Source organism: Heterobasidion irregulare (genome assembly GCF_000320585.1).
Source record: "Heterobasidion irregulare TC 32-1 unplaced genomic scaffold scaffold_11, whole genome shotgun sequence".
Taxonomy (NCBI): Eukaryota; Fungi; Basidiomycota; class Agaricomycetes; order Russulales; family Bondarzewiaceae; genus Heterobasidion; species Heterobasidion irregulare.
Genome location: NW_009258207.1, coordinates 1619687 through 1631770, shown reverse-complemented (window position 1 = coordinate 1631770; position 12084 = coordinate 1619687). Strand labels below are relative to the sequence as shown.

The following is a 12084-nucleotide window of genomic DNA, read 5'->3' as shown; positions in this document are numbered from 1 at the left end:
GGCGAAGACTAGAGGTGTCGTCTCGGGAAATCGGTCGGCGAAATGACTGTGTGTGAATGTACTTGTAAGCGAAGCGTTCGGCAGAAATGAAGACAATAAACTGGAATCTTAGGGGAAGCCTCAGTATGTCATCACAGGCATAAAACCCTATGGTTTTGCGCAAATCGGAAGAAGTCTTCAATGCGGCTTGGTACTTGAAGGAGTGATGGGGAAAATGAGTGCCGACTATTCGGTCGGCGATCGGTCGGCAGCAAAAGTACTAAGAGATGTGGAAATGCTTGGGTGTCAGTCCATGTCTGTGACGAATAGGTGAAATAAGGAATGGGTATATCTGTGCATCCTCCTCCCTACTGAAATCATGACTGTCCCCAGTCACCGACCAAAGAGAGCGAAGGGTGGGAGGGTGGGTCTAGTCAGAAGTCGCCGACCCCGCATCGTCGTCTTCTGCTGATCGGATGGAGCTGGTGTCAGTATTCTCCTCGTCGGCATCGTCGTCTTCGGCATCGTCGTTGCTCGATCGGGATTCTTCCATGGCCCGAAGGCGTTCTTGTGAGATGTCGAGGAGGGCTTCAATGTCGGCGAGCTTCAGAGACCTGCGAGCAAAATAAGGAATAATGCGGAATGCCGCCACTGGCCGGTCAAAGACCGATCCGTCGAGTTCGGCCAAAATATACGCCCCTCCCCGATTCCTAGAAATTACTAGCAATGGCCCTAAATACCGTGGACGCATCTTCCGATTGAGTGCCTTCTCTATGGCTGTGTTGCGCATCAGGACAAGCGAGCCTCGGTGGAAATTGAAGTCGCGAAGGGTGGCCGAATGCTGTTGTTCGAATCGGATGGCGGCCTGGACACGGGCGCCGACTACTGAGCTGCGAAGGTGGGCGAGGTCTGATCGGCGTTTCTGCAAGGCTATGGCACGTCGGGCGATGAGGTCGGTGGTGCTGAGGGTTGTGGTCGGCGGTGGCAGGAGGTAGGTGGCTTCGGCGATGTCGAGGGGGAGAAGGGGATGGGTTCCGGTCGCTGCGAAGTATGGCGAGCAACCCATTCGGCGCCGAACGGTAATGCGATCAGCCCAGAATACGAAATGAGCTGCACGATTCCACTTGGCCTGATCTCCATCAACGGTTTTGAACAGAGCCTGCCGAACGTCGAAGTGAGGTTGTTCGGCGATGCCGTTGGCGCGGGAATTGTAGCCCGAAATACGGATGTGCCGAACGTGGTACTTTTTCGCTAACTGGTCGAGCGCCTTGACGAATGCTGGTCCGTTGTCGGAGACGATCTCTACCAGTGTTCCCCATCGGCACATGATATCCTCGAAGATCCAGTCGGCGAGGGCTGAGCTTGTTTCGCGTCGGAGCATGCGGAATTCGGGGTAGTGCGATACCGAACAGCGGCCTTGAACGAGATACTTGAAACCACCAGCGGTCGGCATATGCATAGTGTCCATATACATCTTTGCGAAAAGTGGTGCAGGCGTGGCGACGGTCGGGGGAATGAGGACGTTGCGAGTCTGGCGAATCTGGCAAAGGTGACATGTCCGAACAAACCAGGAAATGTCTTGCCTCATGTGCGGCCACCAGAAGCGTTCGGCGACCAAGGCGGTCGTGGCGTAGAATCCCTTGTGAGCAACGTCGTCGTGGGCGGCAGTGAGAATTGTGATCCGACTAGAGGGGGCTGCAACGATCTTGTGTCGACCGTGCGAGTCTTTTCTCCATAGCTTGTCGGCTGCGATGAAGAACTCAGTGCAATATCGCAGGAAGGTGGCATATTCGGAGTCGGAGAGAGAAGGGGGCCGAACCAATGTTCGGTGCCAGTTGCGGACCAACCATAGGCGTTCCTCGGCTTCCAAAGCTTTCTGCGATCTTGGGATATCCGAATAGTCGATGGTCGGGCCTTCGTCGTCGGAGTCGGTATCGGTCGAGGGGTCGCCTACGAGCGAGGAGGTGAAGATGGCGGTGGTCGAAGTTGAGTTGGAGGTGGGGAACGTGTTGTTGATCTGATGGAGGAAGCCATAGAGATTGTCGATCCAGTCGTCAAAGTCGTCTTCGGGTTCGGGTCGATCGGAGGGTTGTGGTGGTCGTCGGGAGAGTCCATCGGGGCCGTGAGAGGTGCCGGGGACGTGGACAAGTGTGAAATGGAAGGTGAGGATGGAGACGATCCACCGATTGATGCTAGCGCTGGGTTCAAGATCCGGGTTAGTGAGCATGCCCTTGATGTAGCGTGCGTCTACTTCGACTATCAGGTTCCGAACGCCGATGAGGTACATTTTGAGCGATCGGAGGGCGCGAAAGAGGCCGTAGAGTTCGAGCTTGGGTTGGGAGAATCGCGATTCGCGGTCGTTAAGGGTGATGGAGCCGAATCGGGCATAGTACCGAACCCGGGGATTGTCGAGCGCACATTGACAGAGGTGGAAGCCGACCGCGATTTGTGAGGTATCGACGGCGAGGATGACGTTGGCTGCCGACCCATAGTCGATCGGCCGAAGGGCTGGCGATTCGAGAAGCGCCGACCGGAGGTCGTCCTGGGCCGCTATCTGGTCTGGGCCGAACACGAATGGAAAATCTTTGCGTGTTAACATTGTCAGTGCATGCGCCCTGTGTGCAAAATTCCGAATGAAGATCCGAACGACACCGATCGTCCCCAAAAATGCCCGAACATCTGAGAGATCCCTGCAAGGTCCCCACTTCATAATTGACTCTACCCTAGATTCGTCGGGTAATCTTCCTTCGTACGTGCAGCGATGGCCGACCACCGTGATTTCAGCTGCGCAGAGTGTCGCCTTGTGTCCCGAAAATGTTCCTCCGCTGTACTTCATCCGCTGAACCACCCGATTGAGGCCTTGAAAGTGTTCCCACACAAATCGTCGTATGCCGGGGTTGTCGGGGTGCGTCTCGAACCCGCCGTTCGGAAGTTCGTATCGGGTCGGTGGGCCCCGAATCGGGACATCGTCGATGAACGGAATGGTGGTGTCTGGAATTTCTGGCTGGAGGATGTGGGTGACGTCGTCGTGGAAGATCGGGACCGAATTTGTCCATCCCATGGGCAGGGTGACGAGTCGGTGGGCGCCGAATGGGGTCTGGAACGTGGTGAAGTCGCGAGATGATTCGGCGAGCCCTCGTTCGTCATAGCCGACATAGAGATCCAGAATGCCGCCACAAGCGCGAGCTGCAAACTGTTCAGCGATCTGATCGGTATATGGGGGCACACCTGAATGCTGGATGGTGACGGCGTTCAAGGGTTCGAGGCTGTGAACGATTCGGAGTTTGGTGCCAGTGGAGGTGCTATTCGTCTTCTTGACGACTGTAAACCAGCGCGATCGGTAGGACGAATTCGACGGCTCATAGACTCCAGCGGCGATCTTGGTTTTGATAAGTCGGCACACTTCGTCGTAGATGCCTGGTGGAATCGGAATGTTGCGTTGAACCCAGGGCTTGTGTTCGACCACCGGCATATTGACTGGAGGAAAGAAATCCTCGCGGAAACGTCCGCGTTCCGAATCGTCCCAGGCAAATCCCATCTCTTGTAGACACATGAAATGGTGCATGAGCTGTCGTTCGGCCGGCCAAAGGAAGTCGTCCGAGTGGACTTTGTCGATGAGGTCGCGTCGTTCGGCTGTGTATCTGCCGGTCGGCGTGAAGGGTGGGGGGTTCGGTGTCAGCGTCGGAAGGGCAGCGAGAGGGTCACCGAGGATGTTCCGAACGATTCGGAACTGTTCGGGGAGGTCGGCCAAGACTGGTCGTGTTTTCTGTGCGACCGGTTTGTACTTGCGCTTGGCGGCGAAAATGGCGACCGGGTCGGCGATATTAGTGGAATGGAGAGAACCGGGAACGAATGAGGAGAATAAGGACAACATATCGGAATCGAGATTGTTTTTGAGATGATTTTCGGGCCCCAAATCGGAGGCCATAATGTACTTGAGACAGAGATCGCGATGAGAGGGAAATGGAGAATGGAAATCTGAGGACGCTTCGATAAGTGGGAAATTGGGGGTATCGTGATCGGTGGAAATGATCAGTGCAACTTCTCCTTGATCTCGGATCAATTCATCGAGTCGCGAAAACCCGCTTGTCTTCGGTGAAGGACTCGAGGGGGTCCTCGTCTGATCGTCGGAATGGTGGCTCGTCGTCCCGTGTTCGGGTCGCTGATGGTGATCGTCTGGTCTTCGTTTGAATAATTTTTGACGATACTTTCGGTGAGGATGTCGAATGGCCGACCGAGGAGAACGTCATAGGCGGGGTTCCGAATGATGTGGACTTGGAGGTACAGGGTGATGTCGCCGATGAGGAATGGCACGTTGCGTGCCAGGCCCAAGGATCGGTCGATTTCGCCGTTCGCCGACTGCATATTGAGGACGATTTCGGGGTCGTAGATGAGCGCCAGTTCGTTGCAAATGCCTTCCGACATGGCAATGACTTGTGAACCCGGGTCGATGACGCATTCGACTTCCTGCTGATGATCGACGAGGGGAACAATAGACCTTAGGGCAGACGATTCTTTAGCAACTATCAATGGCTGAGGAACCTGACCGGGCTGTAGATTCTTCAGGTACGTTTCGTACATGTCGGGGATGATGATCGCGCCCGGCGGGGGTGTTTCCGGTTGGTGCAGGACATTGACGAAGGAGGAGACGGTCGGTCGAGTCGGTGGTTCGAGGTCGTCGATGGCATAGGGTAGATCGGCATCTTGGTAGAAGGTCCGAACATTGCTGGCGTCTCTGGCAGGCGATCGGCGTGCCGACGTGGCTTCCCTGACCTGTGAACGGACTTCGGCGGAGAGAGAGAGTAGTTCGCGCTGGGTAAGCGTCACCTGAGTGGCCATTGCCCTGTTGTAGACCTCAGCTGCTACCTTCTCGTCGTAGATCGGCGCCGTGGTTTTGTAGGCCGGAGCGTCCTTCTTTGCCGATGGTATCTTCGCCGGGGCTCCCATGTTGCGGTCGTGTGGCGGTGCATAGGTGGCGTCCTGGGCTTTGGCATATGGGTGGATCGGAGCATCGTCCTTGGCTGGTACCGGGGGCGGTCGCTGAGTCGGGGTGGTCGGTCGGGGTTCGGGTTCGGGAGTTTCGGTCCTCGCTCGTCGTTCGGGGGCCGGTGAAGGGGTAGGTGCCGAACGTCCTGCCTGCGCCATTTCGCGTGCCCTTGCGCCCCGCGTTCGGAGCGCGAATAGTTCGCGTTCGAGGCTCGCGATTCGCTGGACGTCGGTGAGTTGGTAAGTCGGGGTGACATCCAGCAATGAGGGTGAATCGTGACGGGAGGCTATCGTCATCGGGTGAGTCGGCACCGCGTTTACCGTAAACATCATCTGTCCGGTCGCCAACTGGCCTGGATTCCTGCGATGCCATTCGTCAACTCGGTCCTTCAGGTTACTACCCGTGATTTCTCTCGGTACGAATGCCCCACTTGACAATACCACCTTCCCCTCGATATTCCTCTTGCATTTGCCGATCCGAATGTATTCGGTGACCTCGGGACAGGCGCGCATGAAGTGTTCGGGACTGCCGCAGAACATGCAGTTGTCGCCGCCTTGTCCTGGCTGTCGGGATGGTCGATCGGCTGGCCTGGTCGTCCCCTGAGCTGTGATGGCCTTGACAAAGGTGTCGGTGAGCCGTTCGAACATGGTCGCCAGGTCTTCGGCCTTGATCGCGTTGGTGGGCGGCGCGGCGGGGGCTGCTCGAGAGATGTCGGTAGGGATCGTGCTGTAGGCGGACGTGGTGCCGTGCAAGACGAATCGGGCCGCGTCGTGGATGTCTTGGAGGTTGTATGGGTCGTCTGGGAAATGATCGGGGAACTTGAGTTGTAGACGTTGAGAGATTCTTGCCCATAGCTCCGGTTGGAATCCTCTAGCGAAGGCGCGTCCTTGTTCGGCGACCGAGATCCGTGCCTTGCTGAGGAGGAATACCGTGATCGCCAGGAATCGCCGATGATAGTCGCCGAGTTCGCTGAGAGACAAGATGCCGACCCTGCTCGTTTTGCCGACTAGCTTGTCCATATCCGATACCGACCATTTGCGTTCTTCCTCCGATCCGGGGTATAGCCTGTAGACCTCTTCGCAGAACTCCTTGAAGGTCTTCGTGGCGTCGGTGAAAGTGGTGAGCGATTCCCAAAGCTCACAGGTGTCGACATCTAGGAATCGGCAAGCGTGTTTCTTTCTTTCTTGTTCGTCCACTACCGCAGACCGAACGAAGTGGAAGTCCAGATCGGAGAAATATCGTCTCAATTCGCGGGGTTGATGGGGGTCAAAGGTCGGGGCCGTTCGATCTCCACGAGCGGGCATGGATGGGGTCGCCATAGTGAGAAAGTCAAAGGTGGGGGAGAAGGTATTGTTTTCTAAGGTGATCGGGGATGGAGTCGCTGGTTCGAAGGAGCGTTCTAGTGAAGTCGGTCGGATGGTCGGCGTCCAGAAGACGGGGCTGCGTGGGATTAACGGAGAGATGGAGTCGTGGAGAGATGGGATAGGAGACGGGGGTGATTGTTCTAAGAGTGCAAGGTCGAGGATAGGGGAAATCGGTGGGAGTAACGATCGGTTCGGCGACGAAGGTGGGGTTAAGAAGAAAGTGGAGTCGGGTGGTGGTGAGAGCGATGGCGAGGATTCGAGATCAAGGTAGTGATGGTGGGATAAGTGTTCTGGGACTATATCGGCGTCTCCGAACAAACTTCGGTCGGCAGATGTTTCCTGAGTATTGAAGCTATCGATAACTGTTTGTCGTTCTTCGCGCTCCGCTGTTGGTCGGGACGAGCGACGTAGATTCCTTGAGGTAATTTTGAATACTAACCCCTCGCGGTGGGCTCCAAAATGTTACGCTAGAGGTGGCTCTAAGTGCCGAGCACAACACTAAAACAACCTCTAAGGCAGGGGTGCTGGAGCTAGTATCTGATACACAAGGAATTGTAAGTGATGACTTTAGAAATTGAAGGCGTACTGAGAAGCAATCGGGGAGTGTGAGATTATAGCGCCCGAACGGTTTCGGGACTGCGCCGAACACCGACCGAACGTTCGGTCGGTCGTGTCGGCGATGCGGTCGGTAATGAGAAGGTAGTGTCGCGACCGACAACTACGTGCTTCAAGAGCCACACGGGACTCTGACAATATACGAGGGAGGACGGGGGGGTACGAGCGAAGAGACGAGTACGAACGCGAATGAGGCCGAACGACGAGGATGACAAGTTTTTCGGAAGTCGACGAAGACGATTTCGATGGTTGAGACGAGTGCGAATGAGCTCTGAACTGTGGGGTGCGAAAGCTGGTTTATTCCAGAGTTGTATGTAGGTTTTTATAGTAAACAGAGCCCCTAAGTAAAATATTAAACAAGAAATGAGAGTAGATGTCGAATGGGCGCCAAGCCCCAGCGATCAGAGAAGATAAGAAGGTAGGTGAGATGTCCATATGGGTTCCGAAGGTGATAAGGTAAAAGGTAATCAGTGATGTCGAAATCCCGAACGTTCGGGATCCGTCGCCCGAGCGTAGGTAGCAGGAACAGGCGTTGGAGAGCCAATGAAAAATAAAGAAGAGGTATCGTACGACCAGGGTGGCCAAGCAATGGTGCAAGATCGCGTTTGACCGACCATGCGGAAGTCGGGAAGATAAACGATAAGGACCGACCGACTCACGGAGGACATCGGCCGATACGGAATACTGGCTCCGATCTCGTAAACACTTATCGTAACACTCCTATGCGGTCATGGTAAGTACGTGAAGTGTGGGCGAACTGACCCAAGTGCTGCCGAACGTCCTTCGGTGGCTTGTCGTCGGTCGGGTAGGGACCGACCGTGTTCGGTAATAGTCGGCGTCTTCGGTACTTGTCGAGCGCTGTTCGGTATCTCCCCAAAGCTTCACGAATACCTCCCTCGGACCCTAGCGCGGGTGCATGCTCATCAGCGCAAATTTGCAGAAAGGAAGTGGTCATTGTCGGACAGAAGTGTACTCCTGATGGGAGGAAACCAGAAGACAAGAAAGTGGAGAAAATTCTTAAATGGCCAACGCTGGCCACAGTAAAGGAAGTGCGCGGCTTTCTAGGACTATGCGGTACCGTCAGGATTTGGATTCCAAATTACTCACAGATAGCTAGGCCGCTTACAGAACTTGTGCGAAAGAACACAGATTTTATTTGGGATGACAGGAGGGAAAAAGCTTTCAATATGCTCAAGCAACTCGTATCTTCAGCGCCAGCGCTCAGACCAATTGACTATGAGTCATTAAATCCAATCATCTTATCAGTTGACTCCAGCTATGTAGCTGTAGGTTTCATTCTCTCTCAGCTTGATGATCAAGGAAGAAGAAGACCCGCTCGGTACGGATCGCTACCAATGAGCGAAGTTGAGTCTAGATATTCTCAGCCCAAACTGGAATTATTTGGACTATACAGAGCACTCAGACACTATAGGCTATACATCATAGGGGTCAAGAATCTTTATGTGGAGGTGGATGCAAAATACATCAAAGGGATGTTAAACTCGCCAGACTTACAACCAAATGCAGCTATTAATAGATGGATTCAAGGAATCTTGCTCTTTGATTTCACACTGGTCCATGTTCCAGCAGAAAGGTTCAAGGCGGAGGATGCCCTATCAAGAAGAAGGTTAGGAGAAGATGAAGAAGCAGAATTCGACGATGATAGCTGGTTAGAGTCTATTACTTATCATGTCGGCGGAGTAGGGAAAGAATACCCAACAGGAGCCATTCAAAAGACAAGAAGCTATCAAGTAGAAGACCTTCCATCTACATTTGCAGCAGCTATCTCTCAGGAAAAGAATCTACAGGACATATTCAAATTTCTGCAGACACTTCAATATCCGGAATATGTTAAATCCACCCAAGACGATAGGAGGTTTATACAGAAAGCTACCAAATTTTTTATTCAGAAAAGCAATATGTTCAAAAGGAATGGAGATAAGCCACCCTTAAAAGTTATCTTTGACAAAAATCAACGGTTAGATATTCTGACAAGAGCGCATGAAGGATTAGGGCACAGAGGAGAACAAGCGGTGTTTGAAACTATCCGGATCAGGTTCTTTTGGCCGCATATGTTCAATGACGTGCGTCACCATGTGCGATCTTGTCATGAATGCCAAATCAGAAGCACTAGAAGAGTTGAAGTGCCTTTGACAATATCGACACCTAGTACGGTCTGGAGTAAGATTTATGTTGACATAATGCTCATGCCGCTTGCTAAAGGATACAGATATATTGTAGCAGCCAGAGACGATTTATCTAGAGCCTCAGAAGGACGGGCCTTGCGTAGGGCAGACTCTAAGACACTGATGAAATTCTTCTGGGAACAAATCTATTGTCGTTATGGAGCAGTCGGCGAAGTCGTCACAGATAATGGATCAGAAGTCAAAGGAGCATTCAAGCTTCTTTTGGAACGAATGGGAATCCCTCAAATCACTATCTCACCCTATAACTCTAAAGCCAATGGAGTCGTTGAAAGAGGGCACTTTATTATCAGAGAATCAATTGTCAAGGCCTGCGAAGGAAACATTGCGAAGTGGCCAGAAAAGGTACAAGAAGCATTCTTCGCTGATAAGATCACAATCAGCAAAGTCACAGGATTCTCGCCATACTATCTTTTACATGGGGTTCACCCAGTTCTGCCCTTTGACTTAACAGAATCTACATTTTTGGTGAAAGGCTTCAAAAGTGGTATGTCAAGAGCAGATCTTTTAACTTTGAGGATGCGGCAAATCCAGAAGCGGCAGACAGATTTGGATAGAGCAGCAGCCCAGCTGACAAAGTTTAGGATCAGATCAAAAGAGAAGTTTGAGAAGAAGTTCCAAAAGCGGATGCAATTTGGACCATTTGATCCGGGTGACTTGGTTTTGGTGCGACACACAGAAATAGAAAAGAGTCTAGACAGGAAGGCCAAGCCAAGATACAGAGGGCCTTATCAAATAGTACGACGTAATCAAGGCGGCGCCTACATTCTTAGCGAATTAAGCGGGGAAATTATGAGGGAAAAATATGCAGCATTTAGGATTCTACCATATATTGCCAGAGATAGGAAGGCGCAAAGAATCATGCAGTCTAGATACAGAGGAGGGAGCACCGAACCTAAAGACAGCAGCTCAGAAGAGGAAGACTAAAAATAGAAAAGAAGCTGGAAGAACGGTGATAAAGAAGACGTGGATTAACATGAGCCTGATGCCAAGGAATTAAAAAAGGAAGCTCGGAAAATCAGGACACACAAGCGCACATAGGAATGAACGGAGAAAGAAACAGGGAAGTTGTAAAACAAAGTTCCTCGTTCCACTCGCCATCATCTTCACCCTCAGTAACACGTCGTCTATCTCATCTGCCATGAAACCTTTACTTAAGATTGGTCAGGGAATCAATATCTATCCCTATAGCGCTATACCGGTAACTACCGGACAGAGCTCGACGACAGGGACGATCTGTATCATGGAGCACATGGAAGGGGACCCATCAACTCTATGTTCAGCGGCGCCCACCTTAACACGTGGATTGATTAATCTGTTCAATGTGCCTGGAGGATTAAGGATAGAAAAGAAGGTATGGATTTTGGAGAAAGCAGGACTGGATGCGGTATGGGAAGGGAGGCAGTTGCTGACCAGATGTGAAGAAGAGGATGCATGGATGGAGGTGAATATTCAGCAGTATCTGGGAACAGACCCGATGGTGAGCTTGTTTAGAGGATCAGTGCGGAGCGAAGAACCAGGAAAAGTTAACTGGTGGGCAGACCATATTCTGGTGCCTAGCGTAGCAGCAGATGTTATGGGCATCCTCACTTATTCATTCAGAATGCCAGACATTACCCTATTTTTTGCTCGTCCTTACTTACAGTTTGTGCCAAGGCTTGGCGAGATAGCTGACAGCTCATTTGAGCACACTGCGTTCATTTCCAGACTTCAGCGTGACGAGAAGGAGACCAAGGAATGGCAGTATAACAGATAATCTTTCTTATTTCTCTTAAATCTCTTCTACTATAACTATGGGGAGCAGACAATTTTCATACCACTTTTGCTTTTTGTCATTTTATTATCAGTTTACTTTTACTCAGGAACTTATGAAGATACAGCTGACGGTTTCAGCATTTAGGAGCATATGTGGTGGCGACACAAGGTTGATACCGGAAAATCTAGAGCGGTCGCGGCTTTAAGGGTTCAAAAGCTTGGCTATGGACAAATTACAAGAAGGGAGCATAATCTATGGGAATATATTAAGGCTAACTAAGCGTGTCAAGTATCAACCATCATGTCGACTAACCACAGTGATCAGTTGTCGTGGTGGAATACTCTCCCTCGATCATTATTCCGCAAGCGGAGCACCATCTTTCCTCAGCCACCAGTGGACTTCCAGCCACTTATAGTTCCATCTCACCCACGGCCGGATTTGATTGATGTTGCATCAGTATTTCCTCCCCCACGCTCATTCTCATCTATTTTATCTGAACCTATACACCGTGTCGACCTCGCATTACTCGCACCATCCATCACTGTTCCAGAAACACCAGTTAATGTGCCTGGTACCATAGCAATTACCCCCGTGGAGCCTGGAATTCGGATGCCACCAATGCAGGCAGGAGGAATAATGATGGGAGTAACAGTGATTACAGAGCGAGATGGAGTATGGTTGGAGGAAGGAGTGTCGATTGACGTTATCGAAAAGAAGGAAAACGGAGTATTTGACTATCAGTCAATTGTCCTGGGGCAGAGAATCTGGAGGGATGATAGGATTGTGGTCTTTTCAGGAAAAGCAAGTGGCAAGCAGATCGTCGTTATCGCCTCTACTCATCGGATCAACTCACCCTCTCCCATGGGATACGCTCTGTATCATAACTTTGGCGAGTACATTCGTGCTCTTTTTATTGCCGATCGTGAACGGGAAGTAACATCTACTGAGGATGTGGAGGAAATCACCAGATGGGCATTAGGAGGAGCAGGGGCTCAGATATTTCGTCGCTTTCGTCATGCCTAATCTTGTTTTACGGTATGCTCCATAAACATTCTTACAGTCTATCCTTTCTTCCCTTTTGAGTTTCTATGGACATGCCTTTGGTATCACGATTCAACAATCTTTTTAACATTCATTAGCACTTCCAAGTTTCTTTTTTTGAAATCATGGAATCACGTA

At 51.5% G+C, this 12084-nt stretch overlaps 3 protein-coding genes across 3 annotated transcripts; all 3 read left to right on the top strand.

Annotated features, from left to right (window-relative positions):
• Positions 1-8033: 8033 nt before the first annotated feature.
• HETIRDRAFT_243027 (uncharacterized protein) lies at positions 8034-8570 on the top strand (the record flags this gene model as incomplete). Its single annotated transcript, XM_009553470.1, has 1 exon — positions 8034-8570. A coding segment is annotated over one exon (537 nt), but the record flags the coding sequence as incomplete, so codon positions are not given.
• A 294-nt stretch (positions 8571-8864) lies between these two features.
• HETIRDRAFT_329267 (uncharacterized protein) lies at positions 8865-10076 on the top strand (the record flags this gene model as incomplete). Its single annotated transcript, XM_009553469.1, has 1 exon — positions 8865-10076. The coding sequence occupies one exon, from the start codon at positions 8865-8867 to the stop codon at positions 10074-10076; it is 1212 nt and encodes a 403-aa protein (XP_009551764.1).
• A 1129-nt stretch (positions 10077-11205) lies between these two features.
• Positions 11206-11928, top strand: HETIRDRAFT_106276 (uncharacterized protein; the record flags this gene model as incomplete). Its single annotated transcript, XM_009553468.1, has 1 exon — positions 11206-11928. One exon carries the CDS (start codon positions 11206-11208, stop codon positions 11926-11928), a length of 723 nt encoding a protein of 240 aa, XP_009551763.1.
• Between the last annotated feature and the right edge of the window lie 156 nt (positions 11929-12084).